The 23,179-nt window shown below is 38.0% G+C and overlaps 3 protein-coding genes across 3 annotated transcripts; 2 read left to right on the forward strand and 1 right to left on the reverse strand.

Annotated features, from left to right (window-relative positions):
* The first annotated feature begins 7,879 nt into the window (after nucleotides 1–7,879).
* dnal1 (dynein, axonemal, light chain 1) lies at nucleotides 7,880–13,638 on the forward strand. Its single transcript, XM_029493980.1, has 9 exons — nucleotides 7,880–7,963; nucleotides 8,333–8,395; nucleotides 8,907–8,945; nucleotides 9,092–9,201; nucleotides 10,601–10,656; nucleotides 10,763–10,818; nucleotides 10,947–11,073; nucleotides 11,498–11,638; nucleotides 12,066–13,638. Exons 2-9 carry the CDS (start codon nucleotides 8,393–8,395, stop codon nucleotides 12,113–12,115), a joined length of 582 nt encoding a protein of 193 aa, XP_029349840.1. The 5' UTR covers nucleotides 7,880–7,963; nucleotides 8,333–8,392; the 3' UTR covers nucleotides 12,116–13,638.
* A 1,507-nt stretch (nucleotides 13,639–15,145) lies between these two features.
* Nucleotides 15,146–19,401, forward strand: tedc1 (tubulin epsilon and delta complex 1). Its single transcript, XM_029494067.1, has 8 exons — nucleotides 15,146–15,555; nucleotides 15,809–15,893; nucleotides 16,249–16,463; nucleotides 16,561–16,698; nucleotides 16,896–16,958; nucleotides 17,445–17,531; nucleotides 17,641–17,772; nucleotides 17,855–19,401. The coding sequence occupies exons 1-8, from the start codon at nucleotides 15,412–15,414 to the stop codon at nucleotides 18,182–18,184; spliced, it is 1,194 nt and encodes a 397-aa protein (XP_029349927.1). The 5' UTR covers nucleotides 15,146–15,411; the 3' UTR covers nucleotides 18,185–19,401.
* Nucleotides 19,011–20,499, reverse strand: pth2 (parathyroid hormone 2). Its single transcript, XM_029494285.1, has 3 exons — nucleotides 20,391–20,499; nucleotides 19,570–19,744; nucleotides 19,011–19,188 (listed from the first exon to the last, which is right to left on the reverse strand). Exons 1-3 carry the CDS (start codon nucleotides 20,497–20,499, stop codon nucleotides 19,011–19,013), a joined length of 462 nt encoding a protein of 153 aa, XP_029350145.1.
* Between the last annotated feature and the right edge of the window lie 2,680 nt (nucleotides 20,500–23,179).

Here is a 23,179-nt window from a genome sequence, read left to right on the forward strand (position 1 = left end):
GCAATTCATGAAAATAGACATATTTAATCGTACCATGGTTTCATTTTGACAGGTAAACGGGTCTGTTTGGTGTTTGGTTTTACAACTCCATAATGTTTGAGTGATGTGCCTCTCTTTGAAAAATTAAGTAATGTAAATGTAAAAGATGGGGATCTAAAATTGTCCATCATTTATATTTTGCTCTGTCAAGTAGAAATAGCTCCGTGTTAATACCTTCATTTTTTGTGTTTATATTGTATATGGCTGTGAATACATTTGTCTGCAGATTAACAGTTAGATCATATTCCAGTGGTATTCCAGTTGACCTGATAAGAGGATGGGTTGGTCATTCGGAGCCCTGACACATATACACACAGAGACAAGCATTAGGAAGTGAAAATGTGACAAAGGGTTGTAGTTGTCAGTTGAATGGATGGATGGTGAGATTCTTTTCATTCTTCTTTAATTCTTTTCATTTTTGAAACTGCCGTCTGAAGAAAAAAAAAATTTCATGAAGATGAACCTCCAAAGTTGTTTAAGGTAAGTGTCACAAACATAGATCCTAGGAGGCCTTGGCCTCATTAAACCCAATGAAGAGATCGGGCTGATGGACAATGGCATGGTGTTACATGCCTTAGGGTGGGGAAGGACTGAGTGTGTCATGTGATGGCTGTGTGATGGACCTTGGTGATTGGCTGTAAGTCAGTCTACTGAGATCAACAGCAGTTCACTCTTGCAGACTTGAGGTGGGTTAGGAATAAATCCATGAGGGTTTAAGACTGTCCAAATAGAAAACCATCAAGGGCATATGCACAGTTTGGCCACTTGTGCACAAGGCACACACTCTGCAGACTTTGCCCCAGAGAATTAGTCAAAATTCATAGCCTGGTCACATTAAACACACATAAATGTAAAAAAAAAAAAAGAAAGAAAGAAAGAAAAAGGAAGAGGAATAATGCAAACGTCTTCACTCCAAAAAAAGGTTTTTGTTGGTCCAATGATTCTAAAGAAGATTTTTTTTTTTTTTTTTTATCAAGTTATCAACAATATTTATTTTTTTTAATTGGAAGGTAAGAGAAGGAAAAACTGTAGAATCAAGTCATTAACACACAACTGGACACATGTACAGCCCTCAACTAACTTAATTAACTTAATATGTCACAGGGTGCTCTCCTATTCCTCTCTATTCAGCCTTGAGCCCTTGCCGTCTCACTCTCATTCACTTATAAGGGGACGTTAACTCTGTGAGTGTTCAGGTCTTATGATTTCAGGACTGGGAACAATGTTTTGTTGTCACTACTACAGGAAATGACTACAATGTGACTTGGCCGGTTTGCTTCTTTGAAACAGTTTAATTTTCTCCTGTAATAATTCCTTTGACCTTTTCACCTAAATGATAAGAGGGGAAGATGGCATTTTTAACTGTGGGTGATAAGTTCATTATTTTATGCAACAAAAGAAATGCATTCATAGTGATATGAGTTTTCTTCCAATTTACCTTTTTGTCAGTATGTGTGTTTGTTTTCATGATATCGTCCATTTGAATTCCATGGATAAATGTCAATTACATGACTACAATAAAATTATTTGGCTACTGTGTCTTTTACTTTGACTTTACTTTGATTGATACATCATGCTCCTTGGGTGCTGTTACTCAAAAATAAATTAATGAAATATATGTTTCCCCCCTTCACCCCCAAGGTTGATCTTGGATGAAACATTATAACCATACACAAGTAAATGCAACAAAGAATGTGAGTTTTTGAACTCAGATCTACTGAGTTCAAAATAAATGCAATGTCACCCATACACGCATTTGATGTTCTCTTTATTGAAATAGTTCTGCATAGGGGAAAATTATACTAAAATGACTGTAATAGCTTCCACACAGCCATGATTCACCTATGAAGCTGGTTTGATCAAACAATGTTTTACACATCACACGTTTACAAAATTGTTTTTCTCGATCTGTGTTGCAACAAACTATTTCTCATGAATAGATTCGTCTGTAAACTCTTTGATCTACTCATCCAGGAATATGGCCTTCAAGAAGCATTCTTGAACTTACATATGAATGCACTCAACCAATCATTTTCAACATTATAGCCTTCACACTGGCCAATGTGTTGAGTGGGTTTGCTAACTGAGACTGGTATTACCTCACATTGGCCCTGGAAATCTTGCTTACAACTGAGTAGCTGCTGTCAAGTGAGGCTGACATATTATTCATTTTCTCATGTAACCAAAACATTGATGGCAATTTCAGTAAATTTTTCCTACTGTCTGTACTTGAGTCTCAGGAGAAAAAAATAGAGTCTGAATGCCCATTACAACATCTGTTAACTAATCGATTTGTCACACATAAGTCATCTATATGTTAACCAAGTTTGTTAGCATCAAATAAGTGATCTTGGAAGCATATGAGCTGCTTCTACTGTAGGTATGGTTGTCCATGGGGGGGCAGCAGTGTACACAGTTTTGTTAATGGATAACAGAAGTTGCCTTCAGTGGGCTATCCAGACCAAGGAAGGGGCACTTCATTAAGGACTGCTGTGTTCTCTTGTGAACAGTTCCAAGTCCTGGGGTATATTTAAATAAAATAAAAATAAAAAATCCACAGATGAGATTACATCATTAATGGAGGAGACAGGGCAAAGCAAATGGGACTGTAACTGTAATAGGAAAACTATCACAATGCTGCAACCTCCTTGACCCACCCACACATTAATTAGCTGCCCATATACCACCCTAAAAAGTTTTAGAAGACAACTGTGACAACCTATGAAACTATGACATTGAACAGCAGAATGAAAGTCCAACAAACTGCTTGTTTGTCCTGACTCCACCTCCTTCCCTCTGCACTTCCAGGAGTTGTAGCACAGTGTTACAGCAATACTAGAATAGCAATGAAGGCAGGACATGCTCTTGCTGCCCCAGTGTCCATTTACATCAAAGGATATGTGCTGATGGTGGAGTCTACAAAAGAAGAGCTTGGATTTGGGATAACTAAAAAAAAAAATTATGTATCTATTTCAATTCAAATTCACCAAAAGGAGCATGCAGAAAAGTAAGCTGCTTTTAGGCCATATTATTCAAATGATCATGTGACACAAACCTCTCGACATCTTCAAGTTAAAGAAGAGTTACAAGGAAGGGAGTTGGTGAAAACTTGATGGTGCACATCTAATAAGCAGCAATAGCTTTCACAATTTTTGACCACAGCTCTCTGCTGCCTCAGAGGTCGGCTCTCGGGATGGCTTTCCATTGCTCAACAGCACAAACTTGGGTCAAAGTTTCAAAAATATGAACCTGATATGAAATATTTAGATGGAGATTTGTGGTACAGAGCTAGAGAAACATGGAGCCTGTTTTAGCTGAGTCTTTAGACATTTCCAGGAACATCACTTCTTTGTTTCTTATTTTCCTTCAATTGGATTTATTGTCCCAGTAAACTGCCCTAAGTAAACTGTCTGAACACCATAGGTTGTGTATATGAGATTTTAAGCAATAATAAAGCAACAAACAGCTATTTATGATGAAGAAAACCCCAGTATGCTGTCTTTTTTTTTTTCTTTTTTCTTTTTTTAAATCTAGGATGGCAAAGGCCCACCCTGTTACACTGTTGACACACTCCATGTTTTAAAGAGACAGGAACCGCTTGTATGCAAGAAGCCAAATTGCAGTATGTAGTGTTGACACTCCAAAAGTTCCTTCAAGATTGTTTTTTCCTCTTTCAGCTTTTCCCTGGGGTTGCATGATTGGTTTGGCTGTAGTTTTTAAGGCAGATGCCTTTCCTGTCACAACCTTCCCCATTTATCTGGACTTGAGGCCAGCAGAAGCCTACCACTGGTTTGCATTGTGGCTGGGGTTTGAACCTGGGGCCTGCATGCACTCTACCATTGAGCTATGTCCCCAGGACACGCTCAAGAATTTCCTCAAACATAAAATACTATATTTTACATAAATTGAACATCTAGGATATAGCATGTCTTCAATTTAAACTTAGGGTATTTTTTTTATTTAAATTTATTAACCATCACTAAATCTCAAAGTTTATTTGATGGATGGAAAAATTGTTACGTAAGTTTTTTTTTAATATTTGGATTATATTCTGATTATGATCTTAAAAAGAAAGTGGCATTGGAATCTTTCAAAGCCAACAGCGGTTATGGATGAAAGTTCATTCTTGATCTTAAATGGTAATATAATTTACCAAATTTTACTCAATGTTTAAGATACCACTGAAATTTTGTAGTCATGTGACAAATGTTCAACTAGACTGAGAAAACTTTTTTCATTGACGAAGACAGTGGTATGTGTTTAAAAAGACATTTATAGTAGGTGCAACTTCAGTAAACAATAAAAAAAAAAGAAATACAACATAAAATCTTTCTATCAGTTCAATCTCCGGCATAGACTATCTTTATAGTTGCCACATCTTGCTCCTCTCCAGGTTTGAAGTGTTTTAGCTCATCATTTCCTAGTGTGAAGATGCTGGAGTTGACTTGAAGGACCCATTCTATGATCTTCTGGTCAGTGTAGTACTCATCATCATTGTTGTCTTTCAGTCTCTCTGTGTGACCTCTGTTTTCAGAGCTGTCAGATTCTGTTTCAATAGCCGAGTCACTAGAACAGAAAACTCTTTGTCTCCCTGCTTCACGCAGACTGGCATTATGTTTGACCTTGACTGCCATCATTGTACTACTGTCACTGACACCAGGATCACTGATGTCATTCTCCTGCTGACGTACCCGAGGGTCCACTGGTGCCAGAGTCCGTGTTGCAGTTGGCTGTCCAACAGAAGTCTGTTTGATCAGTTTGTCAGGAGGCTCTGAATCAAGGTATGCTGCTTTGTTTCCTGTTGCAAGAGCAGCACACATTTTGTTATGCTTGTTGAACCCCTGATTTACTTTTCCACATTGTGCATCCATTTTATATTTTGACACCACACTCATAGCTGGTAAATAGGTACTATATCCTTTTGCTTTGACTGTGTCCTCTCTATGTTCAGGTTGAGCAGCAGTTTGTTCCACGTTGCCACAGATGGCATTTGATCCAGTGATAGGTGGTAGAAAGACAGTTGTCTTTTGTCTTGGTTTAGACAGCCCCAGGAGACCTGTTGAATTCATGACAGTACAAGCAGAACTGGCTACTTTTGCAGCCCCTTGGAGATAAATGGATGATTGGATATTGATGTGTCCAGCAATTTGCCTGCCAATCCGCTGGACGCTGATCTCCAGGGTTCGACTTTTACTTTCATCAGCATTCAGTCCCAATTTTCCTGACCTCCTGCTCCTATGTAAATTTGTCCAGTCCAATGAACTTTTCATTGCTTCAAAGGTTTGTCCTGTCCTCCGTCAGGTAAACTGATCTATCCTTAAAGCATTTGGATGCATTTGACTGACTCAACTTTCTTTTATACTAGTTGGCCCTCTAAGGCCCAGCCCACTCCAAACACCCACACTCACACATTCTTGAGCAGTCACCTGATCTGTAACAGTACCCTCTATTTGTTATCTGGAAGAACTGAAACTTTTCGCAGAGGATGACAAGCCTTTCATCTGTAACACCCACCAATGCAAAAGAGTATCTTTGAATCTCTCATTTCACTGAAAATATACAATACAAATAATAGGAGTGGAGAGTATTTCATTTGATGGTTAAATTCTGATCCACTGAAAGTTATTCCCTGATATGAATTTACATTTTTTTACGTAAAACCACCATGTCATGGAACATGTCTTACGATAGTAAATGTTTTAATAGAACACACTTTCTCTCTGAGTGGGAAGGTGGCATTAATATCTATATATTATATTCATATTAAAGTGAATACTGATATTAAGTGCTGATTCATTGTAATTGAGAACAGCTGAGGAAGGCTGTTATCCTTATCATGATATAATAAGGATGCTGTTGTCTTCCAGTCTGTTGCAACTTAAGTCAGTTTCCCTTGCACTTCTTTTTGCGTTATTAACAACTTTTCCAGTTGAGATAAACCTTAAATCTCCAAAAACCAATAGCAATATTTAGATTTTTTTCAGAGGCAGGCTACTTGTTTCTGTGCCTTTCTTCAATGATAAACTGCTCACAAATGAATGCCTGCACCAGGCTGTACAGATGTATTCTTGATTACCTTTATGCTACAGGCTTTGGCCGTTTTTGTTATGTATGCCTGATTAGTGTGTTATTTATAAGACTTTGTAGTGCTTTGTCATGTATTTTCTCTGTATTTTGTTCAAGTAAAATTTGAGGCTTTTCATGATATAATGTAAAACTGATGCTGTGTGTTCTACCATTCAAATTAAAAAATAAATCGAATTTAAAATGGCTTGAGTCCAGTTCTGTATTTAAAAAAGACACAAAATTAATAAAATCCATCTCATCCCACTCTACAAAATACTTTATATCGTGACTGTCATTCACTGTCCCCGTTGTCTTTTCATTCACCTGACCTGACACCTTCACCTGACAGTCTTTTTACGCTCCCAGATGAAGCCTCCTGCAAGATATCAACCACAGAGAGTATTTGATGTCTTTATGTTGTAGGACAGGAAATGACTGGTATATAAGCCTTCTGCAAACCTAAACCAGAGGTTTCAGTTTCATGTCACATTCTCCGTTAAAGAGCTTCTTGTGACGCCATCTAAATCCCCCTCCTGCTTATTAATTAAAGGTATGTCCAAATGAAGGCATTAAAAAGGGGATTTTCTTTACCAGCTTTGAGAGACCATGTACAGCCATAGCTATATAATGTTGGAATGAGTGAAAAAAGATACAAGTAATTTTAAATGATCCAACAAACGCTATTCATCACAAAAGCCAGGTAAGAAAATGTCTCTTCCTTCAGTTAATATGTTCATATGTCACCAGACATGTTAATATTATATATGACAGTGTCTCTGAGACTGGCATTAGTTCTAGAGTTGCAGTGAACGTATTCTGAGCTGTGTTTTGCTCTGTGACACCCTGTGCATGCTGGCGAGCTGAGCGGCCAAAGTGAGCTCACTTCTTCCACTGATAATCAGCATGTATGTAACAGGAGTAGGGTTCAAAATTTAGACTGAGGTCATGTGGTTTGGCTTGTGAATTGTGGATATGAATTGGTGAAATGGTAGGGGGATAGATCCACCACACACTGAAGGTCTTTTTATCTCATCCAACCAGTATGGGGTCTGAGGATCTCTCAGGAGGAACCAGAAAACGTTGCTTTGGAGATAGATGTCATAGCATTGTTGTCAGGATCAGTTTGCCTTTAGGGCTTTTTGACAGAAAGCTGTGCTGGTGGAAAAACTTTGTGGCTTCTATTTAGTTGGTCAACTTTCCCCTGTTGAAGGCAACTGTTCAAAATATCAACATAGAACTTATAATAAAAAGATTTAATAAGAGTATCTGACATCTGACTTTAAGCACTACATGCTAGCGAAAGTCTCAGAAGAATAGGTGATAGTTTTGTTTCAAGAACAATACTGTAATTTGAAGATTAGCTGCTTATTACAAGATTATATCATACATTAAAACATTGGCATTTCACCCAATCTAATTGAAAACAATTAATTTGTTATTGTCATTTTGAACTTTCTTCATTGGAAACTGTAGCCTCCACCTCAAATGTGTTTAAATACATAAGAAAAAAATATCTACGTACAAGTTATTTTCCATATACATTTCCAATAGTTATGTAATATTATTGACATTAATTATTACATGTTTGTTTATTGTTCTGATTGTGTCTCTTGTACAAGTACAGTTCAGATGAAAGTGCTAAAACATGCTTTCACCAAGGCAATTTAAGGCTAAAGCTGACAGACTTTGATGCAACAGTACAGTTTTATCAGTGGGGGGCGATATTTACCAGCTATACAGAGGCATTTACCGCATTAAAGCACAAACACCCCCATGTAGAGCATAACCAGGATCAATTCACACTGTTTCAAGGTGAAAACGAAGAGTAATGTTCAATCGGCAAATGCAAGTGACTGAGGTCAGTATATTGGACCTTGGCTTTCATGGTTTTATATTTGCAGGGAAAGTTCTTGTGAGGAAGAAGAATGGCATAATGTGATTTTAGGCAGCCTTACAACACCTTTATATTCATGAAGACAATCATATGATGGCGAATGTTAGGGACATAAAAGTCTTTGCGATACAAATTTATTTACCTTGTTTTTTAACCCCCCCCCCCGTTTTTTGCACAATATCCTACTTCTGTCAGCTGCAGCCTCCACTTCAGTGTAGCAGTTATTTTCTCTTCTTCATGGCGGATAAAGCCAGTTATACGATATATTTTAGATATTTTATTCTATTACTATCTGCGGTATATGCGATTTTTTTTTTTTTTTTTTTTGCGCAGGCGCAGGTCGTTAGCTCCCTGTCAGCACCATAGCAACCGGAGCAGGCATCAACCATCAACATGGTGAGTGTCTGTGTTTTCAGTTACGTTTTCACTGCTTATTGTGTGCCTTTGACCATATATACACGTATAGCCTCAGGGGAAACCGCTTATCAGACCACGCAGCGCTTTCTTGGCTGACAGACATGCCTTTATGTGAAACATTGTTCTCGCTGTGTGCTAACTTTAATTAGCTCCTTGGCTAACCCGCAACGCCAATTAAGCTAGCGTCCAATAGCTGGCTAATCTATCGCGGAGATGTTTTTGTACTTGTCGTTTAAATTGTTGCTCACTCTTGCACGGGTAGGAAGTAGTTAACGATACGGTACTCATGTCAGATCGAAGGGTGTAGCAGAAAAAGCTTAAAATTAATTATAATAATGATAAAGATAAAGTGTTTCTTCAGCCTGTGGTTGAATCAAGATGTGTTTAAAGTGGTTTTCCAGCTTGTCTGGACGATGCTGATCTGCTATCTTGTCATCACAATCTGTCCCAGCGTCTCCCTGTCTAATTAAATATTATGTAATGTCTCCAGGCCAAAGCAACAACTGTGAGAGAGGCTCTGGCCAAATGGGTGAGTGACAATCAGGCACAGAACAACAACACGTACCGACCACCATGCAACACTCCAAGACAATTTTATTTTTGATTTCCTTTTTGCTCTCGCTCACACTTTATTTCTCTCTCTCTTTCTGTGTGTGTGTGTCTGTGAGTGTGTAGGAAGAAAAGTCTGGCACTAAAGCTAGTGAAGCAAAAGCAATAAAGCTGTATGGTCAGATTCCTCCCATAGAGAAGATGGACGCATCTCTGTCTACACTCACCAACTGCGAGTATGTCCTGCCATAAAATTGCTTATTTCAACAACTTACTATTCACTGACAAAATTCTTTTGAATTGATATAGTTTTTGAGTAACTTCTGGAGTGAAAAGCATATGTATGCCTTTTTTTAATTTCCGATTCAATTCAGATTTAATGTGAACATCAACCTATGAGACTTCTTCATTTGCGTAAATACCATGCTTTTCCAATTGAGCTGAAACCACTGCTACACTTCACTTTTTGGCTCTCTAGTAATTTTTAGTAATCTGGTGTAAAGTTTGAAAGTATTTTATTCTATTTAGAAAGGGTTTATTGAGTGTAAATGAGAACAACTTATTTGGAGTTCAAAAGCAGAGAGACGAACAGATAAAGGGCTGAAAACAGCTGGCAGCATGCAAATAGGAAGTGATGATGTCAGTTGTTTACAGCTGTTGCAACAGTTCTCAGTCATGTCTTCAATTTCACACAGTGACCATACATGGTCTGGTCTTACACAAGGGTTCGGTCTATTCTTGTTGTGTGAGAGAAATGATAACCCTTGGCTTTTAGTGTACTCTTTGTTGAGATAAAACAGTTAACTTCTGCTTCATTTAATCAATTTACTGTTTATGTGTACAACGGCAGTGAAATCTTGGAATTAATTTTAGCTTCAGAATTAAAAAAGAAAATTCCTGCAATGCTGCGTATTTACAGTCCATCACAAATTGTAGTGTATCAGTAACAGTTATGTTTAGGATTTGCTCATTGAAGTCGAGAAGAGAAGAGGCACTGCCTGGGATACTGTACTTAACTTGTCCTGTGCATATAACATAAATATGCCCTGTAATTTTCACAGTTTGGTTCAAACTTGTTTTCCTCCAAGTCAGAGCCCTGATTTGATCTCACAAACATCTCTCAGTAGAGCTGGAGTCAAACTGCAGCTGCATGAAATTTTCTCACTTGTCAATTCCCCAGAAACAAACTCTTGCTATAACAATACGTGTTTTAGCAGTTTCTGTACACATACAGGTGCTGTATCTTACATTATATTTTGAGAGTAATAACACCTCGGTATCAACAACAGCATATCCGACAGAGTAAATCAACACATGAAATAAACTAAGTGAACCAAAATAACTCAATGCAAGTTTGATAATGGTTAAATCAGTTGATAACATCAAGCACCCATCTCTAATGTGCATTACCACTTAAATGCTCAAAAGCCATTCCTGAAGATCCTACCAAATCAAATCAATTATGAAATTGTTGCAGTCACAGTTGTAAAGCAGTTGATAATAGACTGATGGCAAAAAATGAAACTTTAGCTTCAAAATCAGTTAAGAGCAAGTTATTGGTTAGCCACTGAGCTTCAAAGCAGACCAACACATCATACTTTGCCCTGGTAAATGATTGTCCCATATCCTCCACAGAAAGCTGTCTCTATCCACAAACTGCATTGAAAAAATAACTAACCTCAATGGCCTGAGTGAGTATTGAGCATACTGGCACATTTAGTCACATAGACCAAAAACGAGCTAAATTCGTGGAGGGAATGTGGTGCTGTAATTAGGTGTTATATTGTATCCTTTCAGAAAACCTGAGAATACTGTCATTGGGGAGAAATAATATCAAGGCGCTCACTGGGCTGGTAAGTTACACATGAGGGAGAAATTAGAAACCCATTTGATTATTTTATTATTTCAATTACTGTCTCTCTTTTATAAATCACACACACTTTTGCGTGTTTGTTTGTGTACCATTTTTGTGTTTGTGCAGGACGCAGTAGGGGAGACACTAGAAGAGTTGTGGATCTCCTATAACTTAATAGAGAAAATGAAGGGAATTCAATGCATGAAAAACCTAAAAGTTCTTTACATGTCCAATAATCTGGTGAAAGAATGGGGTAAGATAAATTCAAAAATACAGTAAATACATGCCAATTATATCTCAAAATGAGTTTATTTATTGTGTCAAGAAAGGTTTAACATGAGGTTCTGTGGCCTGTTGCAGATAATAACTTCTCTACCTCTCTAACAATTTCAATTTTACTTAAGAGGAAATGCACGTCCATTGTAATGATAGTTTTTTTTTTTTTTAATCTTCTGCCTGGTACTGAAAAGCATACCACACATCTTGAGGCACACTACACATGTTCAAAGGACACTGATAATCTAACTAGGCTAAGAACATTGATTCATTAGATGTTGTTAGTGTCTTCCCACTCTGTTGAACCATGGAAGATTTTACAGTATTTAGTTTTAGGCCATTAATTTTTTTAATTTGATTTGCTGAATAAAATTTGAGGTGTTGAATTCTGTTCTGCACAGGAGAGTTTGTGAGACTTGCAGACCTTCCACGACTTGCAGACCTGGTGTTTGTTGGAAATCCTCTGGAGGAGAAGCATTCGGCTGAGGGAACTTGGATGGATGAAGCCTCTAAAAGACTTCCTAATCTGATGAAGTTAGATGGTAGGGATGTTCCAACAACAACGTCTGTGAAAATACTTTTATATTTCATGTTCTTACTTCTTTTATCATGACTGACAGAGGTGAATAAGGGGAGTATAAACACTTCTAGTAATAGTTGACCAGCCTGTCAGTAATTAATTAATTATTATTATTATTTATTTATTTTATTATTATTTTTTTTTTCAAAATAATCAATACCAGGTTGAGAAATGATGTCCTTTTACCAGGACACCTCTTTGAAATAGATGCTTTCATTCAATTTCTTCGAAAATTATGCACCCATAATTTTCACAAAAAATGTTTGGGAGTCTGTTGAAGACCATGAAAATTATAACTGACTTTTACATTAGTGAAAATATACATTTAAGTAAAATAAAGAGTCTCTGCTCTGGAGATTTAATATCTATTTCTTTTCTGTTTTTTTCAGGAATCCCGGTAATCAAACAAGAAGAGGATGAAGTAGATGGAGAGAGTTAAGAAGTGTAATGTTTTGCAAAACTACCCTAAAACCATCCTCCTAGAAAGTCTTCCCTTTTTTAAGTTTTGTGTGGTTCGTCTAGTTGCTTTTCTTTATAAAGTAAATAATTTTTTACAACAGCCTCTCTTGTAGAACAGGCACATAATAAGCAACAAATTGTCAAAATCTTTATGATTTGGAGTCTGTAAACTGACAAAACAGGACTTATCTGTGTGGGACCAAGAACTACTGGATAAGCACATTTCTGTTTTCTATTTTCAGCATTAGGATGTTTTGACTGTCAAGGCATGAAAGATGCTGAAATGAAAACTAACATGTTTGAATGGCGTCCTTAACTTACTTTGACTATGCTTCAAAGTTCTATACAGCTAGGGTAAACAGAGACACACAACAGTTAATATCAACATCAACATCCTGCAGCCTATTTGGAGTTGGCTGCAAACACCTGCTACTGTTCTCATTTCAAATCACCATGGTAAGATGGCCAAATACAGATAAAGATTAGCAGCGTTATGTTCCATTTACATAACACTGGACTGAGCAGTGGGGAAACTAATGGTAAGGAAGAGTGACTTAGATATACGAAATGGAAATTCTTGCCACTTTCTGAATCTGTGTGAGGTTGCCATCAGAATTTAGGACTTGCTGAAATCGGGGTCTTCCACCAAATTGACTTATCGCATAGTAAACAGTACTCACATTAAAATAGAAGGTTAAATTAGTGTGAACTCATGGGACATGAAAGCACCCTCTCCAGCCACACTGGGTAGATGTGTGAAGTCAAAAGAGCTGAGTGTGAAAATGTGACCAAAATACACCCTCAGCTCTGCTTCGTACTGTTTTATTTGAGATCTGGTTTGATTACATCCAGTTCCAATACGAGTCTGTGTTTAACAATTTTATATTTGTAATTTTTAAGAATGTCTGTACTCACAAATGTGAGGTATTTATGCTTTAAATTATTTTCTAATTTTGAATAAATACATTTGATGTGGGTTGGTAAGCCATTACTGTTACAAAGTACTGATCTTATTCATTTGTAAACATGTATTGTTTAGTGTTGTTGTAAATTTGTACATTTATTTGTTTTGGTTTTTTTGTAATTCATTCAGAGGTCTTTCCCTCTTTCTCACATAAAAACTTAATTTAATGAGTGCTTTCAAGACACAACGACTGTTAACAAGGAAATAAAATATGTATATGCAAAATCAAGATAAAATATATGAATAAATGGAAACAGCACATATGAAAAGACATGCGTATGCACCTATATACTGAAATACACACACATTGAGCTGTGTAGTAGAATTTTTCTGATACATTTTATTCATTTATGGGAATACATTTTATTAATTAATAATAGAAAAATATGACAGTCAAGAACTTTGTGTACTTTGAAATGGATGATTTTTAACATTTGAGAGAGATATACATTTTAGGCCTCAGGGGAGTTATCTAGTGTATTCAAACTGTTGTTACTCTTTGTTTGGGGAGTTCCTCTCTCATGACTCTGTTGTGTGAGATTCTGTGCACATCTTGAATAAAAAGATACTGACTTCAAGAGACTGTGTGAGAGCGGTGATTTCTTTTACCATCAGTAACACAATAGGACCGTGATATTCATTTAAAAGAGTATCAAGAAAGAGAAACCTAAATTAAGACGTCTTCAGTTATGATCCAAGAGATTTGGTCTACAGTTTTTTTTTTTTTTGTTATTAATGCATTCATTAATGCAGTATTTTACAGCTGGGCATAGTGGTTAGCACTGTTGCCCTCCAACGTTTCTGTGCAGAGTTTGCATGTTCTCCCTGTGTTTGCGTGGGATTATTCCCGCTGTCCAAAGACATCATGTTTGGGTTAACTGGTGACTCTAAGTTGCCTGTAGGTCTGAGTGTGAGTGTGAGTGGTTGTTGGTCTCTTGTCTGTCTCTGTGTGTTGGCCCTGTGATGGACTGGTGACCTGTCCAGGGTGTACCCCGCCCTCACCCAGAGTGAGCTGGGATTGGCTCCAGCAACCCCCTCGGACATGGATAAGCAGTAGAAGATGAATGAATGAACGAATAACTCTTACTGCTAAATGTTGGACCTGTTGAAGTCTACGTAGGCAACATAGGTTAACCAATGAGAAAGACCATTGAAGTAATCAAGTTGTGATGTAATTAATACATGCATTAGACTGTGGGAGATGAACTACACGTATATAGGAGATGTAAATTTGAGAAATTGATTTCAATAGGGAAGCACAGACAGAAGAGGCAAACTCTGGAAAAGTGAGGAAGATGGTTGGAATTAGAGTAAAGTGATACAGCTGTTATAATGCTGTGATGTGAAGAGAGCAGTGAACATGGTTTGACAGTAGAAAAAGAACAGGCAATGTGTTCTATCCAGTCTGAATGGTATTCAGCCTCGTGCTTTGAGAATTTGCGTAGGGGCAGTCCGAGTTGCACTTGTGTGTGAACTAGTTGTTAGAGGCCTGTCAGGGAGGAACAAAACACAAAAAAACAAGTTTGACTCAGCAAGAACATTGGGGAAGGGTCAAAGATGTGTTTGATTGGTGACACCAGAGGGACTGACAGACAAAGACTGAGAACGGGCAATGGCTACCTGCCCAAAATGCATGTGGAAGAACAATCATTTACATTTCACATAGTTCATGAAATTTATGAAAGTTTGTACTATTTTAAATACAAAATGCAGACATTTCAATAATGTAATAATATGTGGGTATGAGTTCACAGACAGATAAAGGGCAACATCAGCAAAACAAGTTCTGGACAATGAGGAAGGTATGGAAAGAAGCATCTTTAAAAAACTAAGCTGCGTGTATGTCAGACTTAATAAAACTGTGCATGTCATAAACAAGCATCCGTCTGAGTTATGCCATCATGGAATAGGTGGCTTTTTAAATCCGTTTTTACGGGATGCTGGCCCAACACAGTAGGTGACGCTAATGCGCTTTAACGGCCATTGCTGCCGGCCAGGAAAGGAAAGGCGAAGAAGAAGCACCCGGAAGTTCTCCTCGACGGGACAACATCCGTAGTTTGAACAACTCTAAAACTGAAAGATCAGCACCGGGAATTAACTGACGATTTTCATGTCGAGGAAGATAACGAAAAAAAAAAATGTTCTCCTCGTTTTTGGAAACGAACCAAAACGTTGATTTATGGTGAAAAGATACTAACTTATTCCCGGACGTTAGTTCTGCAGTACTTTACGTCAACAGTTCAAATTCGTGGCGGTAGAAAATGGGGGACATGTCCGCCCAGTAGCTGTGTGCACGGAGTGTTCTGGTTGTCATGCGGCGGAGTAAAGCGTCAGTGAGTGTGGAGGTGAAGAAGGTGGTTGGAGCTCTGTGCAGACTGTTAGCAGCCACGGGTCTGAACGCTGTCCCGACACCAGAGACCTTCAGAAGGGCAAAGTTCGGCGAGGGAGTCGATGTGGTAAGTCTGTCCTCCTTTGATCTGACGGGGACAACTCCATCCGTTCCAGTTCAGACGGAAATATTGTCCTTAATAGATGTGATCAGTTTCTATTAATGGGAATGCAACAGCCCAATTTATACTGCTGTCATTGTATTCCGCTTTACAGGTTTGATAACTCTTGGACAGATTTAAACATAGATGGAGTAAATTTCACAATGTTCACTTCATGCCACTTTAGACTGTCATCTGTTCACTTGCTATTGTTTTCCAGGAAAGTCAGTTTTGGCTGCTCCTTGCCAACATCCTTCAGAAGACTGGCGTGATTTCCTCTGAAACCAGCACGCAGCTTCCAGAAGGTCGGGTAAAATGTTTGTTCTTTTGAAGACATAGCTTTTGCTATATGTCTTGAACTTTTGGGATTACCAATTCAGTTGGATTTATGGAAGCTATTTGACATTTATACTAATTCAGTCAGTCATAAAAACACAACTTTTGCACTTAAGACAAAACCTGTGATGTGATCAGAAATACTGGCTCTGTCGTCCTACTTCTATTATTCACTTATCTTTCTAGGCCTAAAAGATCAAGTCATAAAGTCATAACGTCCTGTTCGGTCGTTTAATGGTGTGATCTGTTATCTCAGGAAGACTTCTCTGGAGGAGATGAACATGTATTGACAGTGTGTTTTCCTGTGTCTGTGTTTAAATGTAGATCTCAGGAAGTTGGTGGCTGCAGGCCTCTGGCAGACCGGTTTCTATGCAAACTGGATGCATGTGAAGGAGGATGGAGAGGAAGAGGAGGGTACTAGTTTCTCCAGCAGAGATCTCCTCCTGGCTTTAGGCTGGCTGCTTGCTGCAGGAACATTAGAGAAACTGCTGACACAGCGAGTGCAACAGCTAGACAAAACACTTCTGACATCTATATCTGTAAGTAATCCACATCTGCCAGCACTGTTTTAGTTTACAAAACCTCTATATTTCTATTTTTCAGTTTTTATGTCGCAAACCTCTGTCTCTGTGTTAGGTAAACATTCAGGTCTCCCATGAGCTCCACTCAGACTCAGCCTCCCTGCGGAAGCTTCAGTGGCTCGTTGGCTGTCTGAGACACCAAAGGCGGATCCTGTGTTTCATGCTAGAAGAGCGAGCTCGGTTGCTTCATGCTGTGAGAAAATCCTCTTCTGTCCATGTTATATGCTTTGAGTTCTTTTAGAACAGCCGCCGTTCTGCATTTCCAAGTTGCACTCAAATACATTAACATTCCACAAAAAGATTAAATAGGAAAAAAAATTACCTATGGCAAATATGTCTTATTATTGCATATAAACACACAGCTGTGTCTTTGATTCTAACTTTTCTCAGGTTTTTTCTGCTAGCCCTGCTACGACTGTGTCCTCTGACCACAGCTCTACAGTGCTACAGAGTGTAAGTGTGTATGTTGGACAAATTAATTACTCTGATAATCTCAACTATTGTAAGTGTTATAGTCAGATGAATGAGCTATTTCTATTGTTACAGTTTAGTGCCCCCTACGTGAAAAACATGTGACTTTACAAAAAAAATTTATAATATCAGTTACAATACAATCACAATAACAGTAACACATTTACTGTTTTTATTGCTCATTTAAAATTATGAGCTTGGGTTCCAAAGCTCCCGTATTTAAAGTAATAGTATATTAGAAAGTTCATTTGGTGAATGTTGTTCATCCATACCCATAGACTAATATAAAGGATATTTTAGATTTTGTTCCACTCAGGTGAATTCACTGTGTGTGTGTGTGTGTGTGTGTGTGTGTGTGTGTGTGTGTGTGTGTGTGTGTGTGTGTGTGTGTGTGTGTGTGTGTGTGTGTGTGTGTGTGTGTGTGTGTGTGTGTGTGTGTGTGTGTGTGTGTGTGTGTGTGTTTAATAGGACTGTGTTCGTATGCAGCAACTTTGTGACCTCCTCGAAGCTTATCTGAACTGGAAACAGGAAGAGAAAGTCTTTTGGACTTGGATGGTGAGTTAGATTCAATACTGAAATGTTTTAAAATCAAATTGGCTTAAATTCACAAAAACCTAGGTGCTTATCTGTGTGTGTTTTTGTTTGTTTGTTTGTGTGCATGCAGGACAGTGTGTTGGACTGCCATCTGATAGACCCTGTTGGCAAGAAGTCAACATATACACCCAGTATGTTCCAGGACAGAAACCAGGGGCAAGACAAACTGGATGAGATACCATTGAGACTGCCCACAACCCAGGTGCACTACACATTTGTTGTCTAGTGTGTAATGTTTGTCAATGTGAATATTTCTGTGTAATTTCTTTCATCTTATATCCCAGGAAGGACAGAGGAGAGGAAGAGAGGATACTGAAGACAGAGTAGTCTTTCCTCTCCCCTCCCTACCAACCCTCCTCCAGACCCACAGAATCCAGCTCCAGGTTGGGAAGCCTGTTGGACATATGATGCACTCAGCAGAGAGGCTGCATGGCAGGGAGGAGGCTCAAGATGAGCTATCAGCATCTCAGGCTGTAGAGCTGCTTCTTCAGATAGAGGCTGTTCTGTTGGAGAGGAGGGACAAGCAGAGACTGGCCAACAGGATGCAGATGGAGGAAATGATAGCTGAACTCAATGAACTTGTGTTGATACCACCATTGACCTTTAGCGTGTAATCTGATGTGGCTGTAAATGAGATGCTGTCCAGTTGATAAAGACTATTACTTTTTTCTATTTATATGACTCTTCATATGATATGCTATAATATGATCATATAAAACTGATTATTTACAGCATTATTTTCTTAATTATGATTGAGTTGTTGTCATGGATATGATTTAATACATAAGATGCTGATTTAAAAATGTGTAAATGCACCAACTCGGACAAAACAAACAAATTACAGGTTTGTTAGTTAGTCTTTTACTTTATTTTACAGTTCAATGAGATATTATCTTACATTGTTTGCTGGATCTATGAATGTGAATGTTCGTTTCTGACTGACTGACTGTTGCAGTTAGATTGGTCAGCTGAGTGCTGTGTGTTTTTGGACAGATCTTAACAACCATGTAGTAACGGGAGAGTAGAGTTTTGTAATGTACATGAACTTATTTAATGACAGTTGTACATGTGGAGTATTTGCGCTTAAAATGTGTAAAATATACAGATTAATTGAAGAATACAGTCAGACACCAGCAATAGTCAATGAAAACATTATTTTAATTTTTATTAATTGATTAAATTGAATAATGGTTATTCAGTAACATTCACATTTCTGAGGTGTATATAATAATCTTTTGGCAAATCAATGACATGAAGTTTTGAGGACTGGAATAAAATGATGCAAGTATAAAGAATTTTGATATCAGACACTGAACTTAAGCTCTAATGACAAAGCAGTTAGTTTGAATGTCTACCCTAAACTGGGTGAATCCCTTAAAATTGTTCTTAGTCAGTGTGCACTTTTACTTACTGCTGAAATAGCCATTAAAGAATAAATTATCATGAAGAATTAACCACCAGCAGTTTCTGCATGTACGAGTTTAGCCACTTCTGCCTCTCAATTGAGGTGAGCAGCTTACTCTTCTCCCTGAAGGCAGCGTCATCAGCCACCACCATATTCCTCTTCACTGTCCCAGCTTCCTGAGAAGGCCATTCTACAGGCCATGCTGGCTCCATGCTAGCAATATATAGATGAACAAATTAAAATTAGTTAACAGAAAACATTGTCTTCAGAAATCCAATAACTAAGTGCCTGCATGTCCATTAAAAGAAAAACAACAACAACCAAATAGATTTTAGAATAGTAGCTGGATTTATTCCCATTGGGAAAGGTCTGAATTTCACCTGCTGCAGATTCAAGATGCTTGATATGCATGTTCACCAAATTGTTCAACTATTTTTTGGTTTAATAAAATGTCGATGATGGGAGACAGAAGTTATTGGATAACTACAAAAGAATCAAAAGATGTAAAGCATATGAATAAATCAAGTTTGAAATTGTAATGCATGGTAACCTGTTGGAGCTTCATTGCAGCATTACGCATTGCTTTAGAGTTACCTTGTTGCTGTGCTGTCTGGGTCAAAGAGCCAAGCCTCCCTCATCAGCTGTGACTTGCTGTCGGCTGCCGCTCTGAGGCTGGGTGCTGACATAGTCTGAATTCTACAGTCACGGACAGAGATGGACAGGAAGAGAACGTTCCAGTCACTGTGTTTGGCTTCAGCTGAATCATCATGTCTAAGATCAGAGAAGGTGACACTTGCCAAGTACAAAAATGAACCTGAATTTTAACAAGCACAGTCCAATCAACCTCAGGTTATTTAATTCAGGAATACACACATAAACACATCAGCGGAGAGAAGAACAAACCTTAAGTGAAGTATCTCTAAAGTGTTAGTTAGGTCTTTGGTCTACTGATTCAGGGCCCACTTTCACAAAGATATTTCAGACTGGTCTGATGTGTTTAATCATGTAGTAAGTAATCAAGTAGTTACACCTTACAAACGCATTTAAAACAAAAAACATTAGACAACACATTCCCAGGTGAACCAAGGCCTAAGTGCAATGTTACCATGGTCACAATCAATGACACTTGTATTGACTAGGGACAGTCCACAAAGTGTTGCTCCTAAGTTGTGGTTTGTTGACTTTTTCCTTTTAGGTTTAAACATTCACCTAACTGTTAAAACTTTCCCAGAAATAAATATTTTATACTCGGGAATAAATGGAGCTCAGCCATTAGAGGTTGATGCCCCATAGTTTTTATACTCAAAGGGTTCAATTTGGTCAAGGTTGGCTGTTAAATCTGAGCTATAGCATAATTATTCAGCAGCAGTGGACCAAGAACACCTGCAGTTTGCTGGACCCGTAACAAGACTTATTGTACCTGAGAGGTAGTCGAGGATGGGGGAAGCCAGATGTCATCAAAGTCATACCCAAAATGCAAAGCAATACAAAGGATTTATGGGGAGAAACTGGCTGTTCAGGCATCCTAATAAACAGAAAAGAAAAGAAAGAAAATAAGATAATAATAATAATAATGAGTGAATAGCACACTAAATACATTTCTTGGTTGAAGAACATGGTTCTTTTTTTGGTCTTGGAACCAAATGTGTTCTTATTATCAAATGGATATAAAGAATGCATGACAAAGGAAATAAGATGTATTATTGTATTTATTTAATCAACATGACTCCAGCCATTTTTGACACAATGGGTATACTGTATATATACATATATATACATATATATATATATATATATATATATATATATGTATATATATATATAGATCAGCAAAACCTTTCGTTAAGAGCTGAAATATATTTCATTTCAGTTTCTGCTTTAAACATTATATTTACACACATCACCTAATGATGCATAAATTCTGTCATTTAGGTGAAAACAAGGTCCTGACATGTCTGCATATCTCGACCATATGTTTTTTATACAGATGTGTAGAGCGTATGGGTACCTTTTGCAGTGATCATTTTTTATTATTATTGAAACTAATGAAATGTCATATCATATAATTTTCTTATATGTCACACTTCAAAAGTGTAGAGTTAGTATAATTCGCTTTAAATATGTCATTAATTTTGTGTAGTCCACTTCAATGCAGAATGCTCTTAAAACTGGAGGACAAACTCAATTTTCATGTGAAATATAAGCATCAGTTCTGCATTGAATTGCATTGCATTGTAGTCCAACACAACAAAACACTACAAATGTGTATAGTTGTGCAGTCACAAAGACTAAACTATTTGCTGATAACCTGCACCACAGTTAAAAATCACACTGGCTTGTTGCATGTCAAGCAGTTTTCAAAGACCAACAGCTGGTTAGAGTCTTACCTGCCCTTCAGATCGATGCTTTGTCGTCTTTGTTACCAGTTTGGACCAGCCTGTCAAACTGAATGTGGCAGGTCAGAGGTCAGCTGTCATCCAAGCACAAAAATGTTGCCTGATGAACCGCCACCAAAGGAAGGAGCTAAACACTGGAACACGCTGAGTTTGTGCAGTCAGGTACTCTAACTACAAAAATTTTTGGTAAAAACTTAGCATTGCGGTTGTGCCTTGTCTTGCCTTGCTGTGTGCACATTTGCAGTGGTTTAAAACTGTCCCTTTCTGGTCTGACACACTTATATATAATGCACCAGAGGGTTGTTACCCTCCATCCACCAAAGCCACCCACGGGCGGACACACCCTGCGCCAGATCAAACCAACTTTGAGTTTGCATTTGAGGAAAACCCTTGTGGAAGTGTTGTTGGCTTGTTAGTGTCTCATTTCAGAGACTGTCAGTCATGGTGGTAGTGAGCACAGCATCTTATTACTGAAAATCATTATTGTGCTAGTGTGTGCTTGTATGTGTGCGCATGTGTCTGCATAAAAAAGCATTCATTCATACCCTGGGGGTGATGAACCAAACGCTGGATGCTTCTCATTCTCTACAGCACTGTGAAAAATAATCTCACCTGACGCCCAGCATCAAAATAATTTGGAATTTATGAACATTTTACCTTCTAATAACTAATCTGACAGGAGGTGGGAACACGCTGTAAACATAGGTATTCAGTATTCCAGCATTCAATCTCTTTCTAGCTCATATTTGGCCTCCACCAACCCCAAAAATGCCCAGATTGACATTGACTGTTTTTTCACAGTCACCTTTCACAGTTGTTGAGTCATTCAGATGGGAAGAATTCTCCAAAGTACACCAGTCCAAGAAAAATATGGGTAACTTTTCACCTCCCCTTGCAAAATAGGGTTCTTGAACATATCTGGAACCAAATAGGGCATCTGGATTATAAAATAGGACAAGAAATAAACCAAAAGTCCAAACATAATCTGCCCAATCGAATAATCAGTTTGATATCTTTAGACTAAACCTTCAATAAACCATTAGAAGAGTACTTTCATATGAAATTAATTCCAAACTACAACATTTTCTTACTGTGCACAGATAATGCATAGAAAATGTCTCAGTCAGCTGTTTTCGTTGTTGTTTTTATTCTAAATCCTGGTCAGCTGTGTCTTTGAAGTGGCAGTCCTTGACCTAAATGGGTCTACATTCTAAGGTTTGTAATCAGGATTGTTTCACCTCTTTCTTAATAATGTGTCTAAAATGAGGAAATAATTGATCTACATTTATTGGGTGTGCATTGGATTTCCATTTTTACTGGAAGTGGTGGAAAAGTGCTATTTGGCATGTATATTTTTGATGTGTGGATGCAGAGTGAAATGAAAGCAGACAAAGTCGAATTTCTGGACATTCTCCTCGGTTCGTAACAAACAGGATGCTTGTTACCATTTAAGGACCTCATTATGGTCCTTCTTGGAAATAATGTTGTTGCAGACAGGAAGCAGCTGGTTTTAACAATGGGTCTGCAACATCCACACTAAAAAAAGGATAACAAGCTTTAAACACAAGGACTGAGTCACCTCACACTACCTATGTACTCATCAGACACATGGTCAACTCCCATCTCTGAATTATTTATTTTTCCTCTTGGAGATGACGTAAAAGCTCGTCCACACCCCTGATCATAAATGCTGTCCATAGCTGTTTGGTGATGTAGTGAGTGGTCATGTTCAGAAATTGTTAAATGTGCCAAATGTGCAGACCAGGGCAGAGGTCAAACAGAAAGAAGCTTTTGACTGTCTGTTTTTC

The sequence above is a fragment of the Echeneis naucrates genome, chromosome 22 (assembly GCF_900963305.1).
Source record: "Echeneis naucrates chromosome 22, fEcheNa1.1, whole genome shotgun sequence".
Taxonomy (NCBI): domain Eukaryota; kingdom Metazoa; phylum Chordata; class Actinopteri; order Carangiformes; family Echeneidae; genus Echeneis; species Echeneis naucrates.